Genomic DNA, 16,701 nt, shown 5'->3' on the forward strand with positions numbered 1-16,701 from the left:
TAATCTGTAAGGATCTGGATTTTTAAGAAAGATACAAATATCTCTGCTTATATTTGGCTAAAAGCTTGATATAGATAAGGCATATAAAGCCCCTGTACACCAGCACTGCGCTTACATTATAGTTCAATCAAGAAATAGTTATTATTGATTTATTATTGAATTTTTTTAGTAATCATTATTAGTATTTAATCACATTAGCACAGTGGGGTGGCAATAATATTCCACATACTAGAAATCCTGCTCAGCATTTCATAAAATACATTTTCAACAAATGTTGGAGTAACAACACAGTTACGGGGAAAATGTGTCTGTCTGTAAATATTAACTAAACATTTCTATGTGCTACAAAATAGATATAATTGTAAATGTGCTGAGGTGAAACTATACTTTCAATAATATAACCACTGAAATAATCTATTTATATATATATTAGGGGTGCAACGATAAGGCTTGTTAGTGTCGGTAATCGATTGTTCGTGAAGTACCCTCAGAAGGTCTGCTAGATGATGTTAATGCAGCACTACGGACGATATATATATATATATATATAATATATATATATATATATGTATATAGTATGTACATTGGGTGAATGTACAGTAGTAGCAGCAAGCAGGTGAATTCTGTACATTAATATGAATAGACATCTGACTATTTTATTATTATTATTGTTTTATGTGATAGAAGAACTGAATTGGGCATGTATGGCGTTATCACATCATTTGAAACTTAGCCCTGATTGCAGAAATTGGAAGTGTTACAATTGACCCACGTTACAACTATCCCCGGTCTCCCTACTAGCACTTAATAAAGTGGTCAGTGACTGTATGAGAAACTGATGCATAAAGCTCTGTAGCCAAACCCACATGTTGTATCTATAGCACAGTAAAGTGGAAAGTTACAGGAGATCCTACAAAGCATTGTTTTATCCAGGGGCAATTCTAGGATCAGAGCTTTGGGGGTGCTGAGCACCCAGAGCTGCTCAGCCAGGCAAGATAAACTTTACTCGTCACGATGAGACTTCTTCCCTGTCTCTGTTAGTCCCTGCATTCCACTCCAGTTGTCCTGAGTTCCCTGTCTCCTTGGTGCATTTAAACCCCTGTTCCTCCCTGGCCTCATCATCTGTTGTCTTCATCTCCGTTATCAGTCATCATAATTTTACCCTCTCTGTGCAAGTCTGCAAATTTCTTTATTAAATCATAAGATTCTTAAATTCATCAAGTCTCTCTGTGCCTGGGTCCACGTCACAAAATATGACATCACTGTTTTGTACATTTTAACACAATTTAATCCCCACATTTGTGAAAGAAAAGCAAAACACTTTTTTTTTTAAAGTCTGTAACAAAACCATCAAATCTGATAAAGGTTATTTAAATGCTGCAAACGAAGAATGGATTGGAATTTAAAAAACAAACAAACAAACAACATATCCTAACCTTAATTACTTTACTGGGGGAAAATGATGAATGGTGATCATAGTGAGTAAGAAGTAAACTGAGTGCATTTTTTGGACAGAGATTCACTTTTAACTCATTCACTGCCATTGACGGCTATAGACGTCAATTGAAAAACTTACGTTGAACTTACGTTACTTACTTACTTAAAAATGCACAAAAATCCTGGCAGTGGGGAGTTACCTGATTTGAAAATGGCTGGCAGTGAATGAGTTAATGTGTATGGTAAATGGTCTGTATTTGTATAGCGCTTTACTAGTCCCTAAGGACCCCAAAGTGTTTTACACATCCAGTCATCCACCCATTCACACACTGGTGATGGCAAGCTACATCGTATGTATAATAAAATACAGATATATGAAAATAGACTCCAAAAATAGAGTCCTTGAAATGTACAAATTATTGATTAAAAGAAAATTATAAAAATGGAGGCAACTTTGCCTATGGTACAATGTATGAAAATATCTTTACTGCAGATACTACTATGGCTCTGCAGATTTATTCCTTTCATTTTAACCTGTGTTGCCTCACCTTAAAGTTGGCAAATACTTTTGGTGGTCAACTCTCACAAACAGTTTAGCAGTTTCTGTTTTGCCTGTCACTGTTCCCTGTCTGTTTTCTTACCTGGTTCTTTTCTTAGGACAATTTTAAATTTTAGATTTTAAATAGGCTGTATAAATTTCAATGGGAACAACAGGACAGTCAAATGTCGCTGATTTTACTACACAGTAGGATGGATTGTAGGGTAGCTAACATTGTCGCAAAACACGTTTTCAATACTGCAGGTTACCTGGGTGTAATGTTTTTCAGCTAAGAAGAAACATGGCCTGACTCCTACCTAACTAAATAAAAAGTAACTGAAGGTTAAATGCAGTTAACATGTCCCGTTTTAAACCAGGCACTTACACCTCCGACCCGCTGCGTCTCAGCCACCATCGCTCTGGCAGCAACGACGGCGCAAGAGCCAGAGTAGGTGCGAGCCGAACTGGAACAAACCATTTTGGGACGGGGGGGTATCTATACTTTTGTTGTTAAAATGTTACATCTCAACCAAGTACTGCATGCTTTTTTTATATTTTTAGTAGTGTGTAGTAGCAAGTATTGTCAAAAAAGTAAGAAATATTTGGGGGTGCTTTGATTCATTTCGGGGGTGCTGAAGCAACCCCAAAAATGGGCTAAAATCACCCCTGGTTTTATCCAAACTCTGTAAGGAAATCCTGAAGTTCAAACAGGAACGTGTAGGGCGAAGAGAACTACATTTCCCTAAAGCCATCGCGCGAGTCTGAAACGAGGAAGCGAGCTGTTTATTAGAGAGAGGCAAACAAGAACAGCTAGCAAGAGAAAGGAGGCTGTAATAATAATTATTAGGCTGTCAAGGCAATATTGAATATTATTGAATGTAACAGACTCAATTTGGCGGTGACAATGAGCGAGGTTTTCTCGTATGAGAGTTTGGTTCATGCTGTCTCAGGAGCAGTGGTAAGTTGATCTTAGTTTCAGTATGCGCTGCTTAATTTTAAGTCACAAATGGGAGTTGCTGTAGCGTCACTTCTTATATGCTTTATCCAAACAGAGCTCAGTTCAAAATAACAATTTCCACTCCCAACTTTACCAAAAACAATAAATAGTAGATAATGTAGCTGTAAATGTGGAAGTGTTTACAATAATAATAACCTCTTTATTCGGCGAAATCTTTATGTACGTGTAACTTATTATACGCACCGAATTGAATACTGAATAACAATCATATATAAAACGTCTTATTTTAGATCCTAGTGTGCATTTTAAACCGTTTACATGTATGTTCCTGTAACTTGCTTGATTTTTATATGGGGTTCATTCGAGGATTTGTTCCATATGTCAAAAAAATGGCATGCCATGGATTTTTTACTGTTGCCCCTTTAGGGAAGTGTGACTGCAATGACAGTGTTCTTCCCTCTTGATACTGCCAGACTACGGCTCCAGGGTAAGAGAGCAGAAATCACAGTCTCATTTCCAAAAGTTTTGGGGTTTTTTGTTTTGTTTTTACTGAAAGAAAATCCCCATCTGTTTGTGTTCAGTGGATGAAAACAGGAAAGCCAAATCAACTCCAGCCATTCTGGCAGAAATTGTGAAAGAGGAAGGATTGTGAGTATAAATAGTGAAAATCTCAATGTGTTTCAAGCCAAAACTATTTTAATAAATTTGCACGCATCCCCTCAAACATCAAAATACAGTCTTTCAAGCAGTAGAAGGCTGCTAAGATGTGTTCCTGTGTTTACCTCTGCCCCCTAATTCAGACTGGCACCCTATAGAGGTTGGTTCCCTGTCATCTGCAGCCTGTGCTGTTCCAACTTTGTCTATTTCTACTGCTTCCACTGCCTCAAGGCTAGCTGGCTGAAAGGAAAACAGTCAGCACCAAGCACTGACTTGATCATAGGCATCGCAGCAGGTGAGGTGGTCATTGGCAAGATCTGCCATCTAATTTCAGACGAGTCCCTCATACCTTTGTCCTAAGAATGACTAGCGTGAACTCCTATTTAGTAGCCTATTCTGCACAGTGTATAAAACCAGTTTACATTATTTACATTTCTAAATGCTGAAACCGGTAGTAAAGATTCAATTTCATCTGCCTCTTTGTCTCTCCAGGGGTTGTAAATGTACTTGTCACCACCCCTTTGTGGGTTGTCAATACCAGACTGAAGCTCCAGGGCTCTAAGTTTCACAATGAAGACATCCATCCCACCAACTACTCTGGGATTCTGGGTAAATGACCTTACATTTTTCTTCTAATGAGTATTTGTGCAAACCTTCTACACATGTGCATACTACAAATTCTCTCTTTCGCGCGTTTGTTTCCAAATTGTTTTGATTTTGCAGATGCATTTGTGCAGATCATCCGTGACGAGGGCATCGCAGCACTGTGGAACGGGACCTTCCCGTCCCTGCTGCTGGTGCTAAACCCCGCTATCCAATTCATGATTTATGAGGGCCTGAAGAGGCAGCTGAGGAGAGGCATTCCCAAGGAGGTGAGTAAGAAAAGGGAAGGGAAGTATGCAGACATTGTCTGGTTGGTAATTCTGTTCACATGATTTGTTCAGTGGCTCTGCATGTGTTCCCTGATCTTTTGAACACCACGTTTTGAGACTTTTTTGGACACTACCGCAGCGTTTGTTGGTATGTTTATTAGCTAAGGAAAATCTGATAGGCAGAGTAAAACTTTAAACTACACCTGTTACTGAGGTCATCTGAACTCAAAACTTTCACCTTTGGGATACGTTTGTTCCTCTGATGATACACAAAAGATTCAGGTTCTTCTTTCTGCCCAAAGCTGTCATCACTGGAGGTCTTTGTGATCGGGGCCATCGCCAAAGCCATCGCCACCACTGTGACATACCCACTGCAGACTATACAGTCCATTCTTAGGGTATGTCTGCATTCTGTTGATCACTTTTAAAGTGACACATATAATCTTTTAGTAGCTAGATTTGTGAATGTATGAACCTGTAACAAAGAAAACATTAATCTCAGAGATGCTTTTCTTTTTTGTTCAATCACCACAGTTTGGACAGTACAACAACACATCGACAGAGAAGTCAAAGCTGCTGTCCAGTCTCAGAACTATAAAGTGTCTGCTGGTCAACAGGGTGAGGTAAGTGTTTACACACGCATATTAACATACTTGCAGTGCAAATTGCCACCATGACATATGGGTTAGAAGGTCCTGGGTTTGAAGCCGCCATCTGACTAGCGTGTTCTCTGAGGTTTTGCCTGTGTCTGGCTGTCGTTCTATGAAAAAGTGGTGATTGAATTGGATAAGGAGAGGAAAATGGCTGGATGGGAACCCCAAATATGGTTTTGGGTTTTGTTACATCCACATTAGAATCTGTTTGATTTTGGGTGACCGCATTTAAACAGAGCATACTAGGCAACATGGGTTAGAATTACTATGAAGAACAAGATGAAAAAAATAGCTCCATTTGGTATTTAAAAAAATCTGTATGCATACAGAAGCTGCTCTGTTTGTTTGTTTTTTTTGCGTTATTTTTTTTTATTTATTTACAACAGAAACCATTGCAAATGCATTACCATACACATCTGTAATAATTATATACAACTAACTGTACAATCAGACTCTAGAGAACTCATCAGGAAAACACACTGAATAATCTCTGCATTTATATTTTAACAATTAGATTAATTATATCCAGCATAACAAGCAAATAATCCCTGGTTTAATTCCTTGATCGAACCTTATGAATTAGGGAGTATGCTTTATATGGAGTATGGGCATTCATCACTGGGCCCTCGTGATGTATCATCTGAGTTACTGAATATTAATAATTTTGCTCTTTCACCTCTTGTTCTTTAACGTTTTCATGCTGGTTTTCTTCTGTAGGAAGTATGGCATGTTGGGTCTTTTTAAAGGCCTTGAAGCAAAACTGCTGCAGACGGTGCTGACTGCTGCTCTCATGTTCCTTCTCTACGAGAAGATCGCAAGCTGCACCTTCAGAGTGATGGGACTGAGCAACAACCACTACAAGAGGCGCTAGCTTACAAAGACACTTAACAATCCTGCACACTTGACCACAATAAAGGACAGATGAGCAATGGAAATCACTGCTGACAGACTGTATGAGTGACGGGGGCTTCACCTGCCTGGACACCAGTCACTTTTTTAAAAAGGTGAAACTGTAACTTGCGTAAGCCATCCAATAAAACATTACAAACTAAAGAGTCCTTTGGGAATTTATAGGTAAAGAGGTAATGTTTGATTATGTGGAAGATGAGAAGTGCAAAGTTTTGGGTGTTTTTTGGAAACAGCCAAATCAGAAAAGTTCTTCTGTCTCTCTGGGTTCTGTCTCCAAGTCATCCATAGACACAAGAGAGCACCAAGATCTGGGTTACGGCATTGACTCATCTCTTTAGAAGCACAAATAGAAAATCCTTGGTGGACCTGACTGTAGGAATAACTGTAGGAATAACTTCCTGTTTACCAGCAGCAGAATAAAAAAGATGAGTGTGTGGATACAAAGATTTTAAGAGGCAATTAGAAAAACGTAAGCACAAGAATTCATGTTAAAAACCAAAGCTTTATTAACACAGCTACTTTCAACATGGATGTGTTTGATTCAGATGACAGGCTTGGTTTGGAATGGCCCTCAGCAAACAAACATTTTAAGCAGCAGTTTTATTATGACCTGGTGGCAGGTATAGTTTTTAAGATGAGGGCATTTTACAGACATTGAAGGCCTTAAAGGAAACTGTATCAGGTGGAAGTGCATTGCAAAGTATTTGGGCAGGGCAACTAAAGGTTCTGAGTCCCATGGAGTCCCAAGTGGAATAGACAAAAGACATTGAATATCAGATAAATACTAAGGAGCAAGGTTATGAAGGTCTGTGAAAGTGGGAAGGAGGATCTTGAAGTTGATGCATAGGTGAACTGGAAGCAGTAGGTATTAATGGGCCTAAAGTGTGGCAAGAAAATATACACCACCAGCATGATCTAGACCATACAACGATTTAAAATAAAAATTATATATATATATATATATATATATATATATGCGCATGCATCAACTTCAAGATCCTCCTTCCCATACATATGTATATACACATATATATATTCCAAGGTGGGCCCGCGTGAATTGTAGCTTCAGTCTGCTGTTTTTAGCCGCAGCTTTAATGAATGTTTTCCAAAGTACAACACCTCCTATCAGCACATTTACCGGTTCCCACCAAGGTACGCACGTGGGGCTCGCACAGATCCCACAAGGTGTGATGGGTAAAAGCACCGCTGCAGCGTGCGCTCGGTCCATCCCTGTGGTGTGTTGATCGCTGGTGTAACACTTACGTGACGCGGCAGTAGACTTTCATAATTACGTAAGCACCTCAGCTCTGTGGCGCTCCCAAATAACTATTAAGCTTGACTTGTGCCTTTTCACCAAGATGGACTCAACAACGACAAAAGACGCGGAGAAGAACTGTGTTCTGTGCTGCCAAGAGGTCGAGATCTTCGCCTTGGGAAAATGCGACCATCCCGTTTGTTACCGCTGCTCCACCAAGATGAGGGTGCTGTGCGATCAGAAGTACTGCGCCGTCTGCCGGGAGGAGCTCGACAAGGTGCGCGTTCTTCTGCTACGTTAACCCGAGGATGGAGCCTTGTGGCATTAGCTAGGCCGTAGCGTTCTCATAGTTTTTACTCTATAAAAGTAGGCACAAGTTGTGTGTTGGCATCCTAACTGTGTTCAGAATCAATTAAAATAGTCACCAGGGGAAAAAAGAGGTGGCAGCTCATTGTGCGTACCCACTGTGGAGAACACTTTTTCTTAGCTGTCATTAACTTAGCTAAGCTAACTAGCGAATATTAGCAAGTGCATAAGTTAGCTTATCTGTTAGACTGACACTGGTCAGAAAGAGTTGGTTTAGAAGCCGGATTTTATAATTGAGCTGATGACAGAGTGCTTGTCTATCCGACGTTTATGGGTATACCTCATTTAGCCAGGGTGACAGTAAACTCTATAATACATTTTTAATTGAACACGTTAGCTGTCACCTCTCAATTTAGCATGAGCTTTAGCGGCGCTGGTATGCTACCTGTTATTACTGGGTTGTGATAAATGTTTAATTGATATAGTTTTAGAGGTCATTGTGATGTCTGCCTACTGTCAGCCCTGAATAAATTCCGAATCTTGATTGCAGATGACGGAATGAGTCAAAACAAGTGGACGGTGGCCCCGGCCTCATAACACTCCCCTAAAGGCCAAATACACCTGTGATCAGAAGTTTACATCCACTCACTATGGGAATTAATGTCATGGTCGTTTGGGGCTATAAATGATTTCGTTCTTTCTCCAGGGTTAAATGATTGTATAGCACACATCTTTAATGACTTTAATAAAACAAGATAGGGTTAAATGTGGACACAGTTCCAGTAGGACAATGATCCCAAACACACATGAAAACTGGATTTAGAATAGATAAAGCAGGTTAGTAATAAGCCTCTGGAATGGCCTTCCCAAAGTCCCTACTTCAGCCCCACTGAGCATTTGTTGACTGTGCTTAGAAAACAACTCTGAGACTGACTAATTTGATTGAAGTCTAACAATTTTGTCAAGAATAGTAGTCAAATATCCAGCCAGGATTACAGAGAGCATTTCAACCTTTCAGCACTAAATTAACACGACATTCATGGCCATGATGAGCGGACGTAAACTTTCCCAACAGCTGGATGTTGTAATGTCAAACTGTGTTGAATTGCCTAGATTAGACGCGTACCAAGTATGCATCCTCTGTACTGACGTGGTTTTGCTCGTGCATCATTTCATGTGATATTACAGTAGGTGTTTGTGTGACATCACTGGTATGCTTTCTATTTCTAAAACAATCATCTTCCTCCAGTTACCACAGGTTATTACTAATAAGACTGTCATGTTGTTTTCAGGTGGTGTTTGTGAAAAAACTGGAAGCCTTTCAGTCTCTGCCCTATCAGCAGTTCCACTGTGAGAAAAAGTATGACATCTATTTTGTGGATGAGAAGATCTATGCCCAGTACAGGTACTAGATGTCTCTATTCTTTGTGCTTGTGTTGCTCTTTGGCATTTCAGTTCATTTATACTACAAAACCCAGAAATAGCAGTAAGAGAATTACAGTTAATATAGCTGAACTGTTGCTTGAAAAATACAATGGAAATGTGTATAGAGAGCCATGCTGGTATTAACTAATGCTATGTGTGGTTAGAGATGGTGCTCTTGCTGTCTCAGTATATGGTCATATTGTAAATGTATACAAGCATGTGTATAAACCGGTATAACTAAAAGTCAGCTTTTAAAGCCTTTAGTGTTATCTTCTTGAACACTCCATGCTGTGTTCTTGTTTTGATTGCTTTTAAAGTGAGTCTAAGTTTGTGTGATGACTAAAGTGAGCGCTTTTATTTGCAAATGTGTAAATGACTTGCTTTAGCAGGAAGTCTCCTCAATCTGATCTGTCATTTAACTAAACAAAAACTTGGCTTGAATTTTGGGTTTTTCCTGCTGTATCCAACTGCCTTTCATGCCCCTTTTGATTTTTACTTGACTCCGACTGAACTTTTCCTCGATGTGTGTCTGTCAGGCATCTGCTGTTGCCCGAGTGTCTCCGCTGCTCGGAGCCCAAGGTTTTCTCCAGGTTTGAGGAGCTTGAGCAGCACATGAGGAAGCAGCATGAGCTTTTCTGCTGCAAGCTCTGCACAAAGCATCTAAAGGTATCATCATCATCATCCCTAAAGAGTAAATAAAGGGGTGTCTGATCGGGTTCTCAGTATTACATGACTGGCCAAATGTACATGGAAACTTTGTAGCACAAACGGTTCTTTTTGGTCTTTTTCCTTTTAATTTACTGGAGCTACCACCAACAGTGTTCAGATATAAATATGAATGTTTAGTTAGTTACTCTATTTCAGTTTGAAGGCATTCGGTCATTGTCCTTGACAACAGTATCTGCTACTAAATGGTAACAAAAGCACTTACACAATACAGTTGTTGAATTGTATTAAATTCACCCTCCTTTTTAAGGTTGTTATTTGATGTATTGCTTTTCACACCGAATGAGAAACCGTAGCGTTGTTCAAGTTGTCTGTTGATAACTGAAAGTGCTGTGCATCAGGTCATTAACTTAAACGGTTTTGCTTGTACCATTAAGTCAGATTTACAAATTTTGCAATTATTTTTTTATGCATTTGTTGCTGTTGCATATAAAAATGGTGAGTTGGACAGACTTACATTTGCAGGCAAATAAGGGCTGGTTGAAGGAAGCCAGATATAAAGAAGACAGATGTCAATATCCTGATAAAGAGCTTTGTTTGCTGATCTCCTGAATAATTATTTACTTTAAAAGTTACTCTTTCCCTGCAGATCTTTTCCCATGAACGGAAGTGGTATAATCGTAAGGAGCTGGCACGTCACAGAGCGCATGGAGACCCAGATGACACCAGTCACAGAGGCCACCCGCTCTGCAAGTTCTGCGATGACCGTTACCTTGATAACGATGAGCTGCTGAAACACCTGCGTAGGGATCACTACTTTTGCCACTTCTGTGACGCAGACGGCTCTCAGGAGTACTACAGGTGTGTGTGACCCTTTCACCCATCCACACAAACCCTCCTTTGTTTTTGTTACCTAATGTAGAAGAATATTAAACCAGACTTTTGTTTTTAACCGTGCTACCAACAGTGATTACCAGTATCTGAGTGAGCACTTCAGAGAGAGTCACTATCTGTGCGAGGAAGGTCGCTGCGCCACAGAACAGTTCACTCACGCGTTTCGCTCCGAGATTGACTACAAGGCTCACAAGGCTGCAGCACACAGCAAGAACCGAGCAGAGGCTCGACAGAACCGCCACATCGACCTGCAGTTTAACTACGCCCCAAGACAGCAGAGGCGAAATGAAGGTCGGTCGGTCGAGACGGTGGTGTTTTTGTATTGCCATACCACCAGGATTTCTGTTTGGCATTTGAGATGATCAAAACACATGCGTTCTTACAGGTATGGTGACAGGCGAGGACTACGAGGAGGTGCGTCACAACCGAGGAGGAAGGGGAAGGCCTCACGGGGGACAGAAAAGCTGGAGGTACTCAAGGTGAGTATAAATGACCAGCTCCGAGTTAATTGGAAGGGAGCATTAGTGGTGGAGCTGTCAGAATTGGAAGAGATGGCTGTTGTTAAAGGGTACATTCGTCTTTGTCTGTGACATGGAAATTTTGCAGGATATAAAAAGATGGATGGGTGCAGTTATATGCATGAGTACTGGACTGCAGAGCATCCACTTGTATTGAGAGACCGACATGGAAAACATTTGAAGAATGACTGCACGGCATTGTTGCACCTGGGTGTCTCACATTGTGCTGTTACTGTGTTTGCGTGCTTGTGTATCTGTATATTACTTTAAAAAAACTTCAGCAGCTGTTAGAGTGGGAGTAGTTTCTTGCTTTTTACCGTTTTGTCTGCTTGTCTGCACAGAAATGAGGAAGACAGGCAGGTGGAAGCTGCTTTGAGGGCATCCATTGCAATGCGAAGACAAGAAGAGAGAGCAGCAGTGCAGGAGAGGAGCGCTCCCAAACACTGCAGAGAGGAGAGGGCCGAGAGACCAGAACCAGAAGAGCTCAGACACCCGATCGGACATGCCAAACAAGCGAGCAAACCTCCAGGTAAAAAGTAAACTGAAAAAACATACATAATGGTTATGGTTGCTAGATGTCAGGCGTATTTGTCTGCTAGTTTTAGTGTATTTATTTCTGCCTCTTTAACAGTAAAAACAATGAAGAGCCAGAACCCGCGAGATGTAGAAGATGACTTCCCAGCTTTGGGAGCCACAGCTGCTGCAGCTGTGTAAGCTTCATCAGAGTACAACGTTTTCATTATTCAGTGTGTATGTGAGCATAGTGTGACACAAATCTGTTATTTGTGCTGTTTTTTGTTTGTCCCTGCAGTGTAAAGCCAGCTCCTGCAGTGACTGCACCATCCCACGTAGCTTTAAAGGAGGACGACTTCCCCAGCCTGTCAACTGCCACGCTCACAACCCCCATGACTCCAGCTTACTCTGCACAGCCTAAGAAGACGTCCTCTTTTCAAGAAGAGGATTTCCCTGCTCTCGTCTCCAGAGTCCGGGCCCCCAAACCTGCAGCTGGTACCACCTCTGCTTGGTCCAACCACACATCTGCAGCTAAACCCAACACTCAGCCTACTCCTTCCTCCAGACCTCCCCCACCCCTTTCCTCTGTATCCTCTGGCCCTCAGCTCCTTTCCTCCTCATCCTCGTCGTCTTCACGGAGGAAAAAGAAAGTGGGTGAGAACGGGAAAGCGTTGTCAAATTACTCTCCCCTTCATTCCGACGATGAAAGCGGAGGAATGACGCAGCAGGAGTTCCGCTCAGTGCCCACCATGTTGGATATTTCCTCTCTGCTAACTGTTAAAGCAGGCAGCAGCAAATCCTCAAACCCAGCTGTGACCCCGAGCGCTTCAAATCCAACCCCCAACACCGATCTCCCGACCCCAAAAGCCAACAAGAAGAAAAAACCGAAGAACCCAACTGCTCCCCCTACATCTGCAACTACAACATCAGACCTGGGAACAACTGTAAATCCAGTCTCAGTGGAAACAACGGCACAAAAGGAAAATGTTCCTGAGAAAACGTGGAACAAACCGCTTTCCGGTCCTGTGACAGCGGCACTTACAAGTGGGCTGGCTAACGGCTACGCTGAGCAATCGCCACCCACTAGCAAAGATGACGCTCCCGTAACAAATCATCCCAATGCGGAGCCTGCAGATGAACAAGAGGAGGAGTTCCCTGCCCTCATGACCAAAAATCCACCACCAGGTACGGAATAACAATCCACAGTATTCATTTATCATCAATTTACATGTACTGTTGCTTCTTTCCACCCAATATATCCACCATACAGGTCTTTTTTACAGGACCTCAAACTACAAACGACTAATACATTTAAAACTGAATGTACAGCTGCTTTTCAGAATCAGAATCAGAATACTTTATTGATCCCTGGGGGAAATTATTTTTTGTTACAGTGCTCCATTTTAAACCAACATTAAGACAAGACAGACAATACACTAACTAAGAATAGTACAATATATACATATATATACATACATACATACATACATACATACATACATAAGTCACTCATAAATAAATAGTTGGAAAAGAAACATGTGTAGTTGTAGCAGCAAACGGTGTGTTAAGTGGATGCGTTGTACAGGGAGATGGCCACAGGCAGGAATGATTTCCTGTGTCGTTTAATGACTGATAGCTGCCATCACAAAGAAGCGGTGGGGAAGACTTCCTGGAAATCATTTGGAAACTCTCCAACTTAGCTCTTACAATAAACAGAGTCAATAAGAATTATGGAAAGTCATTTCTGTTCTTTGGTTGTGTGGTTGATTGGAAACCAGGAATGTTTCATTATTAGGCAATATGATATTTGATTGATATGAGAGCGGTCCGGCAAGCAGTGGTAAAAAGGTAGACGGCTAAGGTTTTCCATAGACTTCATATAAAAGAAGAGTCATAGAGTTTGACTCCTCATTTAGTGAACGGTTTGGCTAATCTAATGTTTTGGTTTGGTTTGGGGTTTTTTGTTTGTTTGTTTTTTAGCCAGATGTTACTACAAAGCACCCACATCCCTAAATTTAAAAAAACAACAACAACAAACAAGTCACCCACCACACAGTTGTTGTAAAGAGGGAAACTGGTTAAAACTTTTTTATACCCGGCTGTGAACATGCTCTTCAAAATGTTCTTAGGTGAATATTTAAACCCTGAGCTCTGAGCTTTGATTTGACTTAATTTTCGGTTTTCATCAAATTAATGATGTAATGATGTTATACTATTGTAAAACCGTATAAATGCCTCACAAATAAGCATTTTGTTTGAACACTGCGGTGTTGGTTTTATAGTTAAAACCCTGAGAACTGTTTTTCAGAGTTGGTACTGCATCATTCAAAGTTCACGATCTCTTTGTTTTTCAGGCTTTAAGACCTCTTTCCCAATGAAAGCCTCAGCTCCAGCCCCATCCTCCACCATGCCCCTGCCTCCACCTGGCCTGGGTATGTCAGCCCCTAAACCTCCCCCAGGGTTCACAGGGATCCCCCTCAACAGCAATGTGGTGGAGTCTACACCCCCAGTAGTCAACCTGTGAGCCTCTCGTTTTTCTACATTACATGATCACTGCTTGACACAAAGGTTTTTGGTTGGCCTTGTTGGTACTTAGTGTTTTTTGTCTGTTCCCAGGCCTCCCAAAGTGCCGAGCAATGGTTACCTGGTGCCAGAGGACTTCCGCGAGAGGAACCTGGAGCTGATCCAGTCCATTAGGAAGTACCTCAATGATGACGAATCAAAATTCAACCAGTTCAAAAACTACTCTGCCCAGTTCAGACAGGTACTCACTACATAAGAGCTAAATACTCTGTTGGTATGGATATTGTGTCTGGGTTTTTTTTGTTTTTTGTTTTTTGTTCCCCGTCCCCTTTAAATGCCCCTGAAGTGGTTACAGCTCTGTGTTAAGGTTGTGCATCCCTCCAAGAGTTGTGAGAAGTAGTATCTCAGGGACAGACTTTTATTTTATTTTTTAAATTCTAGTTCACTTTGACTTAAATCGGTAAGAATTTAGTTGTATTTGGTCTTATACATCAATTATGACATAATAAATAATAACTGTCACTGCTTTATCATCCTCAAATGAGGATAAAGTGATTATGAAGGTCAAAGGTTAGCGTACATCATCGTAATCTTGCACATAAACACAACCATTATTCAGCACCGTTAATCAGAGTCAGGAGGGTAGTGTGCGTGATTACCATAGAGTAGATCAAGAGAATTCATTATAATGATGTCATGATTTTCCACATTTATAAAGAAATGTGCTGCCAGCTAAAAATGTGAATACGTATGTGCATGTACTACCGGATTTTTATGGCTGCAACTTTATTTTCTCTCTGAATCCGATTTTTTTTGGCCAAACATAATAAATTTAAATACCTTTGATTGGATTACATTAAAGCCTTCACCTCTATATTTTGCTCTAGTTCGGACAGATGTGGATGTAAAGTGCCACTCCCCTGGTTGTAGGACTGTGTAGTCGATCAGTAAAACAAAACTGCAGCTGATTTCTGCATTATATTAATTATTATTAATAATATAATAATAATAATGCTTCCATGTGTTGAGTGAAAAATGTTTAGCCCAGTGGTTATTTTGTTAGGGCTTACCTTTTCCCAAGACTATGTCTTTATTTAACATGAATGACAAACGAGAAGAAGCCCACTGAAAGAACCTGCTCCTCACATTTGGCACTTCCTGTTTGTTTACTTTGCTCATATGTCCTTTCTGTCTTTCCAGGGTGTGATATCAGCAGCCCAGTACCACCGCAGCTGTAAGGACCTGCTTGGGGATGGCTTTAACCGCATCTTCAATGAGCTGCTTGTGCTCTTACCGGACACGGGCAAGCAGCAGGAGCTTCTGACTGCCCACGGAGACTGTAAGGCACTGGAGAAGCAGTCTGGGGCTGGAGGAGGAAAGAAAAATAAAAACAAGAAGAATGCCTGGCAGACGCCTGCTACAGCGGTTAACATGGCAGCTGAGCTGGACTGCCGGGTGTGCCCCACTTGCAGACAGGTGCTGGCCCCCAAAGACTTCAACTCCCACAAGACCCTGCACATCACGGAGAGCGAGGAGTTCCCCTCTTTGCAGTCGATTAGCCGCATCATCAGCTAGCCCCCCTTTCTCAGCCTTCCTCTGGTCCGTTTGCCATTGCGAGGCGAATTCAGTTCTGTGGTTCTGACACAGCCACGCAGCAGCCGGTGTGGGAAAGCAGCCGCTCATTTCCTCTGGGAGGAGTCGGAGGCCTAGTGTAGCAAAAGAAGATGGTTCATGGTGTTTCCACTTTGATGGGGATTAATATTGATAGGTTTATGTGATTGGTTTACAATTCAAGATGCACAGGGTCGCCACATCTTATATCTTCTTTCAACTCTCATCGCTTGAGGACGTCCCCAGCTGGCACTGGCACCGGCAACGTCTAATCAGAACTCTAAATTTATTTAATGAAAGCGGAGAGGCGAGCCAGGGCTTTACTTGAAGAATGCAACGCTCCCTAATGCTGATATTATATTGATTTTCTTTTCTTTCTTTCTTTTTTACCTTGCTCTGGCAAGTTGATAAAGTCTGCATGAGTCTCCAGCTGTGCTGCTTGGTTAAATAAGAGGTTCAGTTTGAATATTTAGCTTTATATTTATAGCTGTCTAATTGCTTTTAATTGTTCATTGCTCTATGCAGGCCTGTCAACAGTGTCAGTGAATGGACTCCTCATTCAGGATGGTGTGTCAGAAAGTGAGCTGCTTCAGAAATTGGAACAAATTATGGATTCATCAGTTGAATGCTTTTTTTTTTTTTTCTTTCAATAAACCCCATTCTCTTTTATTCCGTTTGCACAACTCACCAGTAGATTTCCTAATTTTGTTTATGGACTGGTACAAATGTGGCCATGATGTTGCACAAGGTTTCAAAAGGAAATTAAAGAACTGAACAATGAGTCTTGTTGTATATTTCTCAACAGTTTTGTTCAAATTGTCTTTTTAAACATGGGAGAAACAAGATGGTAACAATTGAGATCTCCACTTCTGACTACACATTTGGTTATGATGAACAAATTCAGCTGAAGGCATCGTTGTTTCCACCCACACTCGGTCTGCGTACTCAAGTAAAATCAAGCACTGA

General features: G+C 41.1%; 2 protein-coding genes across 2 annotated transcripts; both read left to right on the top strand.

Annotated features, from left to right (window-relative positions):
* The first annotated feature begins 2,727 nt into the window (after positions 1 to 2,727).
* Positions 2,728 to 6,182, top strand: slc25a17 (solute carrier family 25 member 17). The gene is made up of 9 exons (XM_085455395.1): positions 2,728 to 2,933; positions 3,360 to 3,420; positions 3,515 to 3,581; positions 3,734 to 3,885; positions 4,083 to 4,199; positions 4,314 to 4,462; positions 4,765 to 4,860; positions 4,997 to 5,085; positions 5,833 to 6,182. Exons 1-9 carry the CDS (start codon positions 2,880 to 2,882, stop codon positions 5,984 to 5,986), a joined length of 939 nt encoding a protein of 312 aa, XP_085311521.1. The 5' UTR covers positions 2,728 to 2,879; the 3' UTR covers positions 5,987 to 6,182.
* A 946-nt stretch (positions 6,183 to 7,128) lies between these two features.
* On the top strand, positions 7,129 to 16,517 carry znf598 (zinc finger protein 598). Its single transcript, XM_085453657.1, has 12 exons — positions 7,129 to 7,556; positions 8,878 to 8,990; positions 9,547 to 9,676; positions 10,326 to 10,537; positions 10,644 to 10,861; positions 10,956 to 11,049; positions 11,430 to 11,617; positions 11,720 to 11,798; positions 11,900 to 12,786; positions 13,956 to 14,121; positions 14,218 to 14,365; positions 15,325 to 16,517. The coding sequence occupies exons 1-12, from the start codon at positions 7,383 to 7,385 to the stop codon at positions 15,697 to 15,699; spliced, it is 2,784 nt and encodes a 927-aa protein (XP_085309783.1). The 5' UTR covers positions 7,129 to 7,382; the 3' UTR covers positions 15,700 to 16,517.
* The last annotated feature ends 184 nt before the right edge of the window (positions 16,518 to 16,701 follow it).

The sequence above is a fragment of the Copadichromis virginalis genome, linkage group LG4 (genome assembly GCF_057382275.1).
Source record: "Copadichromis virginalis isolate Kocher_CV1m ecotype Utaka linkage group LG4, C_Virginalis_male_GT1.1, whole genome shotgun sequence".
NCBI classification, from domain to species: Eukaryota; Metazoa; Chordata; class Actinopteri; order Cichliformes; family Cichlidae; genus Copadichromis; species Copadichromis virginalis.

Coding starts and splice junctions, on each gene's coding strand:
- znf598 (XM_085453657.1), top strand. CDS start 7,383: ATGGACTCAACAACGACAAAAGACGCGGAGAAGAACTGTGTTCTGTGC. Junction 7,557..8,877: donor GCCGGGAGGAGCTCGACAAG/GTGCGCGTTCTT, acceptor TGTTGTTTTCAG/GTGGTGTTTGTGAAAAAACT. Junction 11,799..11,899: donor GCCACAGCTGCTGCAGCTGT/GTAAGCTTCATC, acceptor TTGTCCCTGCAG/TGTAAAGCCAGCTCCTGCAG.
- slc25a17 (XM_085455395.1), top strand. CDS start 2,880: ATGAGCGAGGTTTTCTCGTATGAGAGTTTGGTTCATGCTGTCTCAGGA. Junction 2,934..3,359: donor ATGCTGTCTCAGGAGCAGTG/GTAAGTTGATCT, acceptor TTGCCCCTTTAG/GGAAGTGTGACTGCAATGAC. Junction 5,086..5,832: donor CTGCTGGTCAACAGGGTGAG/GTAAGTGTTTAC, acceptor TTTCTTCTGTAG/GAAGTATGGCATGTTGGGTC.